The 17,446-nt window shown below is 44.4% G+C and overlaps 1 protein-coding gene across 4 annotated transcripts in view; it reads left to right on the top strand.

Annotated features, from left to right (window-relative positions):
* LOC121536734 (FERM, ARHGEF and pleckstrin domain-containing protein 1) overlaps positions 1–17,446 on the top strand; it is a 76,154-nt gene that overhangs the window by 52,781 nt on the left and 5,927 nt on the right. For 2 of the 4 annotated variants that reach the window (XM_041844221.2, XM_041844220.2), the window contains exons 12-24: positions 336–414; positions 675–891; positions 6,051–6,238; positions 6,598–6,687; positions 10,148–10,281; positions 11,407–11,488; positions 11,737–11,974; positions 12,092–12,222; positions 12,489–12,557; positions 13,023–13,112; positions 13,408–13,490; positions 13,967–14,079; positions 14,378–14,544. In XM_041844221.2, coding sequence (XP_041700155.1) covers positions 336–414; positions 675–891; positions 6,051–6,238; positions 6,598–6,687; positions 10,148–10,281; positions 11,407–11,488; positions 11,737–11,974; positions 12,092–12,222; positions 12,489–12,557; positions 13,023–13,112; positions 13,408–13,490; positions 13,967–14,079; positions 14,378–14,544 — 1,681 coding nt within the window. Of the gene's footprint in view, positions 1–335; positions 415–674; positions 892–6,050; positions 6,239–6,597; positions 6,688–10,147; positions 10,282–11,406; positions 11,489–11,736; positions 11,975–12,091; positions 12,223–12,488; positions 12,558–13,022; positions 13,113–13,407; positions 13,491–13,966; positions 14,080–14,377; positions 14,545–15,214; positions 15,367–17,446 lie in introns of all 4 variants that reach the window. The other 2 variants (XM_041844223.2, XM_041844222.2) reach the window with 2 other exon arrangements.

Genomic DNA, 17,446 nt, shown 5'->3' with positions numbered 1-17,446 from the left:
GCATGCAGTATTAAGATATGGAATGCCTTGATTGGCCAGTGAGTGGCAAAGCCCTCATCAGACTTACAACTTGTTTATTCATCAAAACCCAGCCCTTTCGCACTACCGCCAGCTATTGCGCTCATAATAACAGCTGTGAAAATAGCAAAAATATTTCGGACACACCCCCGGACCTACATGTACAGCACTACCACCAGCACTTAGATTGACCTTTGGTTTGTTAAAATAGAGCCCTTAATGTTGGTGTTTTATATCTAGTTATACAGAGACCGGCTGTGCGAAGGTTTTCCAGGTGTATAACATGTTCACTTTCTGTCACCCTGTCTCCTCTTCAGGAAACACAGTAGGGTCCAGCACAGCAGCAGCCGCCTCTCTCCACTGCCTTCCCCGCACCGCCCTCAAGTGCCAAAAGAAGTCAGTGTCTCCTTAGAGGCTAGTGTGCTATATGGCACTTTGTGGAACTGTCTGTATCTATCTGACAGCTAACCCAGCATGTTTTAATCTAGGACGATTAGAACATGAAATATAGTGCCTAGAACAGTGTTAGTAATTGAGTACAATGAATAACTAACTAATCCATAACACAAAAACTCAATTTCCTTTTTTAACTGTTAAATATAACCTTTAGCCCTCTTTCTCTCTCCTCTCTCCTCTCTCTTCTCCGTCCTCCACAGAGTGTGAGCCGTGCTCCAGGAGACGTAGTGGGAGTGGACTCTCCTCCCCACCGTCACTGGAAGGAGTCCGTGTTGGTGAGCGCTGAAGACCCATCGGCCCTGCGGACCAGAGGCAGCCCCTCCAGCCAGAGGAATGGGGCACACAGCGAGGACAGGCCAGGCCCCGGGGCAGAACCAGGCCCAGCCAGGCAGCCCCACCCAGAACATCTGAACACAGGTCCAGCCTCCCGGGGCGCTAAGGGCAGCAGCTCCTCCATCCCCTACATTGACTGCAGTGATATAGATAGTGAATACGACGTGGCCAAGGGCCGGGTTACCAGGTGTCACCCTAATGACAGCTATGGGGATGAGGTGGCGGGCCCCCGCCGTGGCAGTATAAACGATCGGGAACTGGTTCTGGGTAGGATGAGGTACATGGAGTCCCCTCCCTCCCCTAAACCCCCCCTCAATATGAGCCGGGCATTAGATGAGTCGGCCAACCTGTCGTTCTTCGGCGGTGGTCCGCCCCGTGGCCCCATCCATAGCACTATGATGGAGGAGTTGGGGGGTCGTGGTATTGGGGACCAGCGTAGCAGCAGCCCCCTGATGGTCCGCCATATGTTAGGCTCTAAGAGCACCACATCAAGCCCCGTTATGAGCACCTTCCACCGGACAGGTTCGCTCAGCCACACCGAGCAGAACGGCTATGGCTCCCGGCCCCCGCGCTGGGACGACCCGGGTCATGGGGGCTTTAATGCCCGGGGGGGCCCTGGGGGCCCCCGAGATGAGGGCCAGGCCCCTTCCCACTATGGCAGCTACTCGCCCATCATGGCCCGCTCGCCACACTTACAGAAGCTCCACAACATGCGTAACCGTTCTGACACTGACCCCTTCGTCCTGAGCCAGCAGCAGGCCACCTCCACGCCCTCCCACGATCCCCGACCTGTCATCTCCCGCAACGAGCGCATGGCTGCTCTGGAGCGCCGCATGATGGCCAATGGCCTGTCTGCCCCCGGCCAGCCCAAGCCCAGTCCCTTACAGAAGCTGTACAGCCGGGGTGGTGTAGACCACGTAGGGGCTGTTCAAATGATTGACGGCTCCACCAGCAGTGGCACAGAGTCCAGTGACTCGGAGACCGAGACCACCACAGGCAGCTCCAGCAGCCACCCGCTGACCTATGGTAACCCCATGGCCATGGGGGTCAACTCCTCCCCCATGCCCAGGAACAAATACTCCTTCGGTAGCCTCCAGCTGGATGAGGAATTGGAGGAGGATGGCTGCCTTAATTTTAGTGACGAGGATGGGGCTCAGGTGTTCAGCTGTTAGGCTAGCCTAGAGTAAAAAAGTCCAGAGACCTGCCTTGTAGGCAGGGTGACTTTGGGTCTGAGAGGAGATGGGATGGTTAGCGTGGTAGATGGTGATAGTATGCTTAACCATGAGCCAGCCTGACAGTCTGTTTCCCACTGGGTTGCTCTGCCCTTTAACTGAGGCAGAGAGGGATGAAGGCTCTCTCTGTTCTCTTCCACCCTTAGGGGGTTAACCTTTCATGTCTTCTCGGATTGTATTGGTGTCTCTGCACACACCAGGTGGTTCTCAATTAGAGATATGATTGTTTTCTAGTGCCAAGTCCTTTGAACAAACACTGCATGAATGAATGCAGTGGTCGGTGAGGGTTGCAAACACCCTGATGCTCTGTTGTAGCTGAACATTTGGGATGAAGTCGAGGGAATATTGTTTCACACTCCGTCTACAATAATGCATTGTAGGGTTTATTGATTGTCGGAGGGTTCCAATGCTCTGTCTAATGCCGTCATGTGTCTTCATATAACACAGGGATGGGCAACTCCAGTCCTCGGGGGCCTGATTGGTGTCACACTTTTGCCCCAGCCCCAGCTAACATATCTGACTCCAATAATCAACTAATCATGATCTTCAGTTTAGAATGCAATTAGTTTAATCAGCTGTGTTTGCTAGGAATGGGGAGAAAAGTGCGACACCACTCCAGCCCGAGGACTGGAGTTGCCCATCGCTGATATAACATATCCATTCTGTAAATTGACAATATGTTGTGATTTGGATAGCATGTCGATGGGGGAGTTGGTCTACGTTTTATACAGTACTGTATATGCACTTGTATTGCTTTTGTAATCGTTATGATCATATCTGTAGACTTTTGTGAAAAATTGGTTGGTGTTGAATATACTGTATCTAGAAATAGAGGAGACAGACAGGCAGTTTCCTGTAATGTTCTATGTTAATGTTCTATGTCTATGTGATTAATTGTTGATATTTAGGGAGTTGCTTAGGAGAACACAAGAGTATTGAGTATACATGCATGTACTGTACATGCGGTCGGTATCTAATTGTTGTCCATAGTGATAGAAGTAGGTCATGTCTTTGTTGGGTGCTGAGAAGGCTTCCAGTTCGTCTGCAGCACGTCCCAACTCCTGATTTTGATATTCAATATGTTTACAGTAACCTGTCTTCTGTACAAATGATCAACGGATTGAAATTCAACTAACTACTGTTGACTGGTGTTAGAAATAGGCAAACAGAGCCACAATCATTTTTCATAGACATAGTTTGTTCTGGGGAACATCCGTTTAATGAAGAAACGTTATTTAAAAGACTTGACATACCAGCAGATATCCATACCCAGTTAGTACTATTGGACAGTGCTAGTACTAGTTGTCCAGAAAAGCAGTTGACTGGTTTTAGGCATGTTTTTATTAGACCTAAGAGAGAGTGTGTGAGAGAGACCTCTGTGAAAGTGATACAGGTGTTGTGATGCAGGTATAATATGGCTCTGATGCCCACTGTTGGCATCTCTTCTTCTCCTTGTCTACCTAAACATCTCTTGTAAGCGTTCATTCTCTATTGTTCAGCAAACTCCAGGGGTCTACTTATCTCACTGATTTGTTCTTTTCCCCCAGCATTGCAAAGTTCCCTAACAAAATTACTCTGCACTTTTGTGTTTATTTGTTATTTGTTTTCTTGCTGTCCCCGATTTTCTTTCTTTTGCTTCATTCTCCTTGTCTTTTGTTGGCATTTCTTTGCGGTGTATTATTTTGATTAAGGATTTATTGACCTTATATCACAATGCTTTTTTTTTCTTCAAATTTCCTTGTCCAATTGAAACACTGTTCTGTCAGCATGCAACACTTATGGGGTTAAGTCTCACCTTACCTCTATGTTCCTGCTCTGGAAGCATGTTAACCTGTTCCTGTACTGTCCTGATGTTTTGCTGTTCTGTAACTGACTGTGTAAAAAGAAAAGGGGTTAAACTGGGTCTCCTTTACTGCAGTGGTCCCGGTAACTGTCAGCAGAGCGTACAGAGGACTAGAATATAGGACTGGAGAATTGAGAAATTACTTTGTTCAGGATGACAGGAACCAGGGAATAAGCAGGGAACATGGAGGCAGGTTTCAGTATGTGCTGCATGTTATATGTCTGAAAGGCAATTTAAGGGAAGCGTCTCAAAGTCTCTCAGCTCATCCATCAATGCCACAGGCTTCTGTTAGTGCAGGCTCTTTGAGACGCTTTTAACTTGGACTTTATCCCTGTGTATATAGTATTTATTATCTATCGTGTCATTTTATGATATTGGTCCTATTTATTAACATGGTCCAAAATTAATATAAACTGCAACTTACCCGATTTATTGATGACTTCCAGGTTAAGTGTGAGAGGGAACAGTATGAGAGTAGTGTTGGTCACTGGATCACTGCAGGCAAAGAGAACCCTGTCAGGTACACCAAGCACTGTCTTATGGATCTGTGGTGTTGGGCTGTTGCACACAACTGATATTTTGAGTCATGATCTGTATTAGATACTAACACATTCACTATACCTAATCTATAGTAATATATTGTGTGCCAGTCTTAAACGCATGGCTCTATAGGCCAGGCTTGTGTGTGCTAGTCTCAACCGCGCTTGGTTCCATTGCATGTCCAAGAAGCTAACCCAGGGCTCAGGCATGATGTTGATGCTTTCTTGCCCTGGCTGTTTCTCTATGTATGTACCCTCACCTCACTCTCTCACTCCTACTTACTGGAACATTTCACCAGGCAGATATCACTCACATCAGACAAGACAGTAGCACTTTCAGCAGCAGGGTATGATTTGATCCATCTGAGACTGCTATTTGCATTACGTTGATGATTACTGCTCACCCATTAAACTTAGATTAAAGTTCAATTTTACAACGAGTAGACACAAAATGCACTTCTTCTGCAGATTGTGCTACTCCTACGATTGACAGAATTGATTTGTATAATATAGCTTGAGTGTACAATCGGTATGCTCCCTCTAAAGCAACTGATTTTAACAAAAATATATGAATAAAGTGATATCAGTAGTAATACTGCAATAGAGAGATTATTCATGGAAGCACTTTGTGACAACTACAGTACTATGAGACCCAGAATATGCTAGTTATAAATTCCGACTTTACTTGCTGCTCTTTCCCTATCTCTCTCTCTCTCTCTCTCACTCACTCACACACTCACACTCTCTCTTACTCACTTCCATAACACTTTGTTTGCTACGGTCTCGTGTTGATGTTCCTTTGACACTCACTGGGCTCTGATACCGATTTTACCAGCTCTTCTCTTTCCGAGAGACTTTCTACACTTTTTAACATTGTATACGGTTGTGCACTAGTGTCAATAAAGTTGACCTTTATGAAGTGGGACTCCAGAATCTTCTTTTATAAAGACCCTCGACATTGTCTCGTGACCGTTTTAGATGCTAGTCCCCTCCTCATCCTCCTGTCGTGTCGTAGATGTAGCATAGCTCTGTTAAATGTCTGTATGTATATGTGCTATATACACTCATTTGTGTGTGTCTCGTGGCTGTGTTTATGTAGTGCGTGTTTGGTATTCCGTGGTGCTTGTTGTCACAGCTGTCCCCTCCATTGTAGAATGTAGTATCATGGTGTCTATCAGATGTTCACCGGAGATGTTGCTGGTTTAATCATTGTTCTGTTCATGCCAACGTGGTGCTATCAGAGGACAGGAGGCAGTAGTGGGCAAGTATGCAATCAAGTGTCCCTAGTGAACATCCTAGTGGCAGTGTAGTTGATTTAGGTAAGCGATTCCACTCAATCATAATACTGTATTCAACCCAACAGCAGCATAATCCTGATGGTATAATGCTGAAATGGCAGACATTACAGAGAGAGAAGAGCACTAGAGATGTCTGGGCAGCAGAGTGAGTCATAGGTGACTCTTGTCTGGATGCATGTAGCTACAGTAACTAGCTACAGGCCAGGCACATCCCCCATTAGCTCTCATTATTATCCCTGGGACATGCTGAAAGATATTTATGGCTGTAATTTAACTTTTTCATCTCTAACTCTCTTTTTATTTTCTCATCCACTTCTCCATCGCTACACAGGAGTGGTGTCCAACAGCCCTCATCTCTCCGCCTCCTCCGGTAACTCCCAGGGCATGGTCAATGGTCAGAAGCCGGTCGAGCTCTGTGGTCACAGTCCGGACGGTCGGCAGCCCTCCCCCCTCACCAGCCCCCTGCTCAACGACGCCGGAAGCGTGCGCACCGACGATGAAGACGAGGTTCGGAGGAAGGTTTGTGGTCCAGAGAGGGCCCCCTGTAAAAGGATTAGAACTAGAGAGGGATTGTTGTCATTTGCTGTGTGGATGTCATTGTGGTTTCTCCAGTTAACATAACCAGCTTCAAAGAGGCTACAATCACATAGTACCTAAAATAGCAGAGGACCCAGATTACCTGGCCTAAATAACTATCCACAGGGACCAGTGCTGTGAAGACTGTACAAAATATGATGTACTGTAAATGGGCTACATGTCTTAACACTGGAATTGATTACACAAAATGTGAAAAAATACCCAAGACACAGTCTACAGCTTACTGTATTAATAGTGTTGTCTCTGCTCAGATAAAACACTCTGTCCTCTTCCTTTCACAGAGGTTCCCTACCGACAAGGCCTACTTTATTGCCAAGGAGCTGCTGACCACAGAAAGGACCTATCTGAAGGACCTGGAGGTCGTGACTGTGGTAAGGCCCATCACCAGATAGATTCCTCCGCTCTTTCAGGGACTCAACACTGCTCTTTTGTTTACTTTCTCCCATGCTGTCCTCCGGGCAGAAAACATTGATTATTCCGGCTAGCTGCTTTACAACAGAGCATACGGCAAACACACAGGGAGCCATGCAGTGGTTGTGGGGGTGGGAGATGTTTTTTGGCAGGTGGGAAAATACTCTGAGAATGCTATGAAATGTATTAATCTGTTTATCTCACCCAAGGCTGTGAATGTGAATGTGCAATGAGATCCACAGCCTTGAATGTCCCTGCTTAATGTTGGGCTGTCATCCTATTTTAGTCAATTCATTTTGGCTCCCACTGGCTTTGTACAGACAAACATATGGATGCCTTTTTATTTGTCTCTCAAGGGAGATGCTAATATTAAAAGAAAGGAACATCTCCTTCCAGTATATTGCAATCAGTGAAGGAAGTTGCCGTGAGTGTAGGTTTCAAGCTTTATTAGTCCTATGTACGGGATACACATGGTATACACCGTCCAACGAAATGCTTACTTGCAGGTTCCTTCTCGACAATGCAACAGCAATAAGAAATAATAAAAGATTAGAATATGAACATAAAGTAAGTGGCCCAGTAGAATAGAATAAACATTTTAGTATAAGTATAATATAGGAAGGCACAATTTATAGTCCAATATTTACACGTCTTTTGGGGAAGGGGGGGATTGGGGGGTAAGTGTTTAAGTTGTGCAGTATGTAGCAAACAGTATTCACCCTGTGACTATGATGTGGTTGTAGCATTGCTGACAGATGCTGAGAGAGAGACTGCAGAACCACTCTTCTCTCGCTGTTTATATGGGCTGCGGCGCTTCTGGTCTTCTCTGATGCTTAGAGAAGCCTTTTATACTTCTCATAAACATTTGTCTTGGCTGCTCTCCGCTTTCTCTTTCGGTCACTCTTTGTCTCCGTCTCTTTTTCTCTCTCACCCTCTCTCTTTTATTTTTCTTCTTCATCTCCACCCTCCCAATTGGCTTGTGTTGTTATGAGTAAAGTCATCTGAGAAACAGCTGCTGCCTACTGTCTGCTTTCCAAGGCCTTTCAGCAGCACCCTGCTGCACCTCCTCTAAACCCTGCTCCTGTCCTGGCTACAGTGCCTTCAGAGAGTATTCACACCTCTTGACTTTTTCCACATTTTGTTGTGTTACAGCCTGATTTTAAAATTGATTAAATTGAGATTTTGTGTCACTGGCCTACACACAAAACCACAAAAACCAGGGATGTTTTCCAATGTCTCGCAAAAAAGGGCACCTATTGGAAGATAGGTAAAAATAAAAACAATCTGACATTGATATCCCTTTGAGCAGAGAAGTTATTAATTACACTTTGGATGGTGTATTAATACACCCAGTCACTACAAAGATATAGGAGTCCTTCCTAACTCAGTTGCAGGAGAGAAAGGAAACCACTCCACTATTTCACCATGAGGCCAATGATGACTTTAAAGCAGAAATCTGAGGATGGATCAACAACATTGTAGTTACTCCACAATACTAACATAAATTACAGAGTGAAAAGAAGGAAGCCTGTACAGAACAAAAATATTCCAAAACATGCATCATGTGTCAAAGAAATAAACTCTTTGTCCTGAATACAAGCGTTATGTTTGGGGCAAAACTAACAACATATCACTGAGTACCACTCTTCATATTTTCAAGCATGGTGGTGGCTGCATCATGTTATGGGAATGCTTAGTCATTTTGGGGGATAAAAAGAAACAGAATAGAGCTAAGCACAGTCAAAATCCTAGAGGAAAACTTGGTTCAGTCTGCTTTCCAACAGACACTGGGAGGCAAATTCACCTTTCAGCAGGACAATTACCTAAAATACAAGGCCAATACAAAGTATTCATACCCGTTGACTTATTCCACGTTTTGTTGTTACACCCTGAATTCAAAATTTATTAAATGTATTATTTTTTCACATCCATCTACACACAATACCCCAAAATGAAAAAGTTAAAACATGTTTTAGACATTTTTGCAGATGTATTGAAAATAAAATATATAAATATCTCATTTACAGAAGTATTCACACCCCAGAGTCAATACATGACAGAATCACCTTTGGCAGTGATTACAGCTGTGAGTCTTTCTGGGTAAGCCTCTAAGAGACTGGATTGGGCAATATTTGCCATTATCTTTTTCAAAATTCTTCAAGCTCTGTCAAATTGGTTGTTGCTCATTGCTAGACAACCATTCTCAAGTCTTGCCATAGATTTTCAAGTAGATTTAAGTCAAAACTGTAACTCAGCCATTCAGGAACATTCACTGTCTTCTTGGTAAGCAACTCCAGTGTAGATTTGGCATTGTGTTTTAGGTTATTGTCCTGCTGAAAGGTGAATTAATCTCCCCGTGTCTGGTAGAAAGCAGACTGAACCAGGTTTTCCTCTAGGATTCTGCCTGTGCTTATTAGCATAATTCCATTCAATTTATTTTTTATCCTGTAAAACTCCTCAGTCCTTAATGATTACAAGCATACCCAAAACATGATGCAGACACCACTGTGCTTGAAAATATGGAGAGTGGTACTCAGTAATGTTTGGGCAAATCCAAAATCCAATACAACACATAACACACAAAGTTAATTGTTTGCCACATTTTTTGCAGTATTACTTTAGTGCCTTGTTGCAAACAGGATGCATGTTTTAGAATATTTTTATTCTGTACAGGCTTCCCTTTTTTTACTCTTTAAATTAGGTAACTACAATGTTGTTGATCCATCCTCAGTTTTCTCCTTTCACAGTCATTAAACTCTGTAACTGTTTTAAAGTCACCATTGGCTTCCATTGGCCTCATGCATTACTTTTGACCAGAGAACTATGGGCATATATATAGGGCATATATATAGTGCACTATATTGGGAATAGGGTGTCATATGGGATGCATACCAGCTAAACCAGCCCCCACCACCTCCAACTCCACCACCCCAAATCACATCAGGCTATAGCTTCCCTTTTATCTGATCAGGTAGCCTTTAATGAAAGACTCCCCTTGGGTCTTGTCAGGAATGATGGGCTATTGATTCCTCCATTTCCTCCATTAATCTCCAGGTCGATTCCTCCATTCATCTCCAGGTCGTTAAAGGATTTGATGGAAGTCATGAGGCCAACATGTGATTGTTGCTAAACAACAGCACAGAGGTCTTTTGGCAGCAGCAAATCAGGCCGATTCTAATGCAAGCCAAGCAGATGAACTCCTAATTCACCAGAAACATTGCATTTCACCTCATTTGGCTACTGGCAATTGCGAACGTCACGATTTGCACAATAAAGAGTGTGCACTGTGCTCTAATGCAGAACTCTCTCTTTCTCTCTCTCTCTCTCTCTCTCTCTCTCTCTCTCTCTCTGTGTGTATGTGTGTGTCCATTATGTGTGTGTGTGTGTGTGTGTGTGTGTCCATTATGTGCGTCATCCCAGTCTTTTCAGAACTCAGTGGGTAAAGATGAAGCTGCGCCGGACTCCCTGAAGAGCACCATCTTCTCCAACTTTGACCCTCTGTACAAGTTCCACTCCGGCTTCCTCAGAGAGGTGGAGCAGAGGCTGGCTCTATGGTGAGATGGCATGAAAGGCCATGTACCTCACTGGATGACTATAATCCATCACAATGATACATCTCTTTTATAGTTCAGGCCATTTTTCTTAAAATTTCACTGCACTTAGCCTCGTTTTGTGTTGTCCCCTTAGAAGAAGAACACAGTTGGGGTATGTCATTTTGAATTGGGCTCATTGATCCTGGGGCCTGGTCTTTGTCTAATGAGCAGTATTGACATTCAGTCTGGGAGGCCTCATCACAGAGACGCACCTCCTCCCATGGATGACCCGGGGAGCTGGGGTTTCTATGGCAACAGTCGTGCTGCATCAAGCCACTACTTCTCCTAGCCCGTGGGTTTTTCCACTGTCTGCTCCTCTTAATGATGTGGTCCCTACATCAGAGCTACCCCGTGGTGACACACAGATCCCCGGCAGGCAGACTGTCACTGCTACAGACTTCATACTGTAGTGATCAGCATCACATGTCCAGACTTACTACAAGACCAAACAACAGAGAAAGAGGCAGACCTCCAAGCGAGATCTGACTGTTTTCTCTCAAAACATGGCCGACCTCTGGCGTGGCTAAGGCCCCAAAGGCAAATCAGCAGACCAAATACAAAGCACAGATACATGTAGCTGGCTATCTTGTTTTCCGTTTTACATATTTAAATGTGACGTATGGTTGACTTATTTTAGCCCTCTCCTGACTGTTGACCATGGATTTAGATCTGGTAGAGGGTTTTGTCAGTGAAGAGGGGTTGCATCTCAGAGGCTTGACATTCAGAATGACCTCTCTGGGCTTGGACTACCCTCTCCATAATGTATTGGTTCATATTTTGAATGAACAAGCATGGAGAAAGGTCAGTCCGCATGGTGCTATATATAGCCGTCAACTGCAATTCATGCTCAAGGTAGACACCTGCTTGCGGTTTTCAGCAATGCAGTCAAACAATACTCGTTTCACTTGAACGCCATTTAAATTTCCTTGTGTGAGTGTTGGAGCTCACATGAATATGAAATATGGCTTTTAAGTGGCTTTAAGTGCTTAAAATTCCTCTGATGTCCACAGCAGAAATCTCTCAGCACACACCCTAGCACTAAACTGTTCCAGAGAGATAAAGTTGCTGATGTTTAATTTTTTATAGGGAAGGGCGCTCCAATGCCCACATCAAAGGAGATTACCAGCGCATCGGTGATGTCATGCTGAAGAATCTACAGGGCCTAAAGGTATTGACATACATTATATATTTTTTACTGCAGCTTTTTCTTGCACTTTTTATAAAATTCACTTTGTATCTGCACCACTCCCATGACCAAATGTATGCTGACTTGTGCAAACTGTGCCGTACATTGCTCCAGGGGCGTTGTTCTGCGGCTGACCCTGTGCTGCCCCTAGCCTGTTGTGCTTGTGTGTTTGATATGTCTGTGCAAATGGCCAATAAAGATCTATTCTACTCTACCCTACTCTATTCTAGCCGCTGACCGCCCACCTCCAGAAGCACTCGGAGGCCCTGGTGGAGCTAGAGAAGGCGTGCCGGGGCTCCCGGCGGCTGGAGGTGCTGGTCCGGGACTTTGAGCTGCAGAAGGTGTGCTACATCCCCCTCAACGTGTTCATCCTCAGGCCCCTGCACCGCCTCTTGCATTACAAGCAGATCCTGGAGCGCCTGTGCAAACACTACCCCCCCACACATGTGGATTTCAGGGACTGCAGAGGTAACTGTTACTGTTCTGTACCCGTTAGGGCTCTCAGAGGCTGGCTAGCTAGGGCCCCCTGGTGCAGTTGAGGTCTATGACATCACATACTGAGTGTTGTTGTGTCCTCTCCTGTAGCTGCGCTGGCAGACGTGTCAGAGGTGGTGGCCCAGCTCCATGGCAGCATGATCAAGATGGAGAACTTCCAGAAGCTGCTGGAGCTTAAGAAGGATTTGATTGGCATCGACAATCTAGTCACTCCAGGGCGGGTAAGTTCAAGAAGACATCTGGTTGAGTCCCAAATGGCACCCTATTCCTTATATAGTGCACAACCTTTGACCAGGACACAGGGCCCTGGTCAAAAGTAGTGCACTATGGAAGGAATAGGGTGCCATTTGGGACTTGTTCCCATATCAACAGTTTGTAACTTGAGAGTAGCCATTTTGAAGAACTAATTTATTTTATCAATTTTTTTTTTTTTTTATCTTTCCCTGAGATATTGTGATTTGAATTTGTTGTGATTTGTGTTTTTCAGGAGTTCATCAGGTTAGGCTGTCTCAGCAAGCTGTCTGGAAAAGGCCTCCAGCAACGAATGTTTTTCCTGGTAATGTCTGCAATGCATCTGAGATGTCATCATGAATGAGTTATTAAACAGATTATTCAGTCTAGTGATCTCACAAGATAGACAGCTATGAAAAGTAGAGCTCTATGTTTAACCTCCCCAGTATGAATGACTTTGTACAAAATGCCTCAAAGAAGATGGCTTCCTTATCTTTCTACACAGCTGTTTACTGTTCTTGAGCCAGTGTCCCTATTTGTTGTTGTAGGGCATCTAATAAGACCAAGACGAATCTGAATCATGATTAATGTTAGAAACAGATTGAAGTCATCCCTCGACTCGAATGTTCTAGGGCTGTTGAAACAGGTGTATCCCAACAGAGCTAATTTATTAACCGAGCCACAAACAATCGTTCAGTGTTCTTTGTGTGAAGTAAATAAATGAGGTTGGTTTAGCTATTAATAACCAGTTAATGATTGCCTTCACTGTTCTCTTGTTCTCTGGTGACAGTTCAATGATGTCCTCTTGTACACAAGTCGAGGGATGACTGCAACGAACCAGTTCAAAGTGCATGGGCAGCTCCTTCTCCATGGCATGACAGTAAGTGACTCTCTTCTTTCACCTTTTCTTACCCTCCCACTTGTGCCCTCGCGTGGAGTGCAGCTCAGTAGAAAACAGTATCTGTCACAAGTTTGTAATTACTTACTGTAAATAAACTGCCGTGCCACTGTAACTCCCCTACCATCTGTGTCTCTTTTTTAATTCCCCCATCATCGCTCTCTCCCTGTCCCCCTTTTTCTCTCTCCCGCTCACGCACACGCAGTCCCTCTCTCCCACAAGCAGATTTGTCCTCTCATGCCCCATGTGTTGACTGACTGTGTCTGTGTGTCCCCAGATCCAGGAGAGCGAGGATGAGTGGGGTGTGCCTCACGCCTTCACCCTGGTTGGGCAGCGTCAGTCAGTGGTGGTAGCGGCTAGGTGAGTCTTTGGTCCGAACTCAGAACGAGCTAGGCTATTGGGTAGTCGGTCAACAGATGCCAACAATAGGCGTACAGGGATGTGTGTGTTCATGTTTGCTCTGGTATGAATAAAGTGGTCGGTATTCAGAATAAAGTGGTTGGTGAATCAGCAGGCGACCGTTCCCCTCAGCAGCAGAGTCAACAGTAAGGCATTTGTCTAATCACAAAGACGCATTCATTATTTATACAGCACACTTGGTCATAAAAATAACTGCATTCAATATTTATCAGGTCAAGCCCAGCACTGGTGAAAAAACTGTTTTATTTTTGTCTGTTGTGTTCATACAGTAGTACCCAGTCAGGTGGTATGACTGTATGCACTGTATGTCCGGCTTGAGCAGCTGTGCATTTCTCTCTCTCGCTCTCTCTCTCTCCCCACCCCTCTCTCTCTCCCTCTCTTTCTCTCTTTCACTTGATCTCCCCCTCCCCCTCCAGTTCCTTGTCAGAGATGGAGAAGTGGATGGAGGACATTAAGATGGCCATTGACTTGGCAGAGACCAGCAACGGCCATACATCTGACCTGCTGGCCAGAAGTCTGACTGATAACAGTAAGTTGGCACAGACGGACACTGATACTGCAGTGCACTTCAGAGCCAGAATGGGCCAACCTATAAATCTGCAATGAGCTTGAATAGCTCAAATACAATGCTTCAAATTGATGGTTTAGAAAGCATTGATTGAAATTATTTTCCAAATTATTTTATACAGCCTGTCTGCATGTATTTACAAACCTAGCCAATATGAAGTATTGTGATACTATTTATCTCATCAGGTTTTACAGTAGGATCCGTCTTCCCACGTTGTCATAGTGTGTATGTGGAATTAACCGCTTCCTGAATTTCCCAGAATCCCCAACAGAGGACTCCTGTGCGGAGGCGGAGTCTGAGGACGACCTGATGGCGTCACGCACCTCCCTGGAGAGGCAGACCCCTCACCGTGGTAACACCACGGTGCACGTGTGCTGGCACAGGAACACCAGCGTGTCTATGGTGGACTTTAGTGTAGCTGTGGAGGTACCACAACCAGTCCTAACATGTCCTGCTCTGCCCTCCCCTCCCCAACTCTCTCTCTCTCACTGTGTATCTGAGTGTGTATCTGTTTCCTCTCCTTATTTAATGTGCTTCTCTCCCCTGGGAACAATGTCCTCCCGTGCCACCCTCTCTCCCTCTGTCCTGTGCTATTTAGATATTATATTACCTCAGTGCTTTGTCCCCAAGCTGTTGGCACTCTCTCTTCTGTGAACTGCTACATAGGACACTCAGCAGGATGTCATATATGTTTTTCAGTCTTGAACAGCACATCTCAGTGCAGCTGAGACAGCATCTATAAGCTGTTTATTTTCTCTGATATGTTCTATACTGAGCTCAAAGCAGATCAGACATTAGCATGAGGTGGGTGCACTGCAAGGACACTGTTCTCATCTTGCCCTCTGCGGCTAACTCTTCCAGTGTGGTTTTCTTATCTAATCTCTACTGTGGCTGTCCCATGTGGTTTTGCGCTCCTTTTTTCTCTCCTTCAGAGTCTTTGCCCTGGACTCACCGATAGCCCCCGTATTTATCCCTAGCAGGGCATGCGTGTGTTTACACCCTCTCAGTCTTTGTGTCTCTGTCCTTTCCTTCCTCCCTCCCTCTCTCTTTCCTGTCTGTCTCTTCTGTGTGTCCGTCTGTCTGTCCTCCGTGGTAGAGGACCCTAGTCCAGTCAGTGACTCAGAGGCCTCCCTCTCGGGGCCCTTGGGGCCCAGCAGTGGCCAGGGCCAGGGACCAGTGCCTCTGTCTCTTATCTGCTGGTATCGAGTTCACAGCCTCTCCTTTAGTGATTCCTGCAGGAGTCTAGAGGTAAAGGAGCCAGGGAGAGAGGAGAGGCCTCCCTATCGCATTGTAGCATTACTGTCATATACTATCACTTTGTATCTTCTTTGAGGTCATTGGCGAAAAGTTTAACGCTTTTGTGTAACACTTTTCACTTGTAAAGACCTACAATGAACTAAAATAAGTTAGTGGTAGCCTACAATGATGGCTCAGTTTACAGTAAATGCTTTATATTACCACTAGATGGCAGTTGTTCGCTGTGACCATAGAGGTCGCTGTTAGTTCAGTGACTTTAAACTGTTGCTGGATGGACCCCAGAATAGAGAGTCTGTTTATAGCTGTACTTACCTCAGACAAACCACTGTAGTGAACAGAGGCCCCAGGCTTAATCACAGTTGGTTTATTTTCAGAGCTTACTTTCCTTATACACTAATATACAGTGCCTTCAGACAATATTCATACCCCTTGACTTATTCCACATTTTGTTGTGTTACAGCCTAAATGGATTAAATCGGGGGGGTTTTCTCACACATCTACACACAATATCCCATAATGACAAAGTCAAAACATGTTTTTATAAATTATTGAACATTTATTGAAAATGAAATACAGAAATATCTAATTTACATACAGTACCAGTCAAAAGTTTGGACACACCTACTCATTCAAGGGTTTTTCTTTATGTTTACTATTTTCTACATTGTAGAATAATAGTGAAGACATCAAAACTATGAAATAACACATATGGAATCATGTAGTAAGCAAAAAGTGTTAAACAAGTCAAAATATATTTTATATTTGAGATTCTTCAAAGAGATTCTTCAAATAGCCACTTTCTTGGTTACTACTTGATCCATATGTGTTATTTCATAGTTTTGATGTCTTCACTATTATTCTACAATGTAAAAAATAAAGAAAAACCCTTGAATGAGTAGGTGTGTGCTAACTTTTGACTGGTAGTGTAAGTATTCACACCCCTGAGTCAATGCATGTTAGAATCACCTTTGGCAGCGATTTAAAGCTATGAGTCTTTATGGGGAAGTCTCTCAGAGCTTTGCACACCTGGATTGTATAATATTTGCACATTATTATTTTTAAAAATTATTCAAGCTCTGCCAAGTTGGTTGTTGATCATTGCTAGACAGCCATTTTCAAGTCTTTGCACAGTCAAAACTGTAACTAGGCCACTCAGGAATATTCAATGTCTTCTTGGTAAGCAACTCCAGTGTATATTTGGCCTTATGTTTTAGGTTATTGTCCTGCTGAAAGGTGAATATGTCTCCCAGTGTCTGTTGGAAAGGAGACTGAACCAGGATTACCTCTAGGATTTTGACTAAGCTTAGCTCTATTCCGTTTCTTTTTATCTTGTAAAACTCCCTAGTCCTTGCCAATGACAAGCATATCCATAGCATGATGCAGCCACCACCATGCTTGGAAATATAAAGAGTGGTACTCAATGATGTGTTGTGTTGGAGTTTACCCAAACATAACACCTTGTATTCAGGACATACATTTCATTTCTTTGCCACATGTTTTGCAGTTTGCCTTGTTGCACACAGGATGCATGTTTTGGAATATTTTTTATCTGTACGGGCTTCCTTCTTTTCGCTCTGTCATTTAGGTCAGTATTGTGGAGTAACTACAATGTTGTTGATCCATCCACAGTTTTCTCCTATCACAGCCATTAAACTCGGTAACTGTTTTAAAGGCACCATTGGCCTCATGGTGAAATCCATGAGAGGTTTCCTTCCTCTCCGGCAACTGAGTTAAGAAGAACACCTGTATCTTTGTAGTGACTGGGTGTATTGATATACCATCCAAAGTGTAATTAATACCTTCACCATGCTCAAAGGGATATGTGCTACCAATAGGTGCCCTTCTTTGCGAACCATTGGAAAACCTCCCTGGTTTTTGTGGTTGAATCTGTGTTTGAAATTCATTGCTCAACTGAGGGACCTTATGTATACTTGTATGTGTGGGGTATAGAGATGAGGTAGTAATTCAAAAATCATGTTAAACACTATTATTGCACACAAAGTAAGTCCATGCAACTTATGTGACTTGTTAAGCACATCTTTACTCCTGAAATTATTTCCTGAACTTATTT

This window comes from Coregonus clupeaformis, chromosome 23 (genome assembly GCF_020615455.1).
Source record: "Coregonus clupeaformis isolate EN_2021a chromosome 23, ASM2061545v1, whole genome shotgun sequence".
NCBI classification, from domain to species: domain Eukaryota; kingdom Metazoa; phylum Chordata; class Actinopteri; order Salmoniformes; family Salmonidae; genus Coregonus; species Coregonus clupeaformis.
The sequence above is the reverse complement of the archived record's forward strand: the minus strand, read 5'-3'. Positions and strand labels throughout refer to the sequence as shown.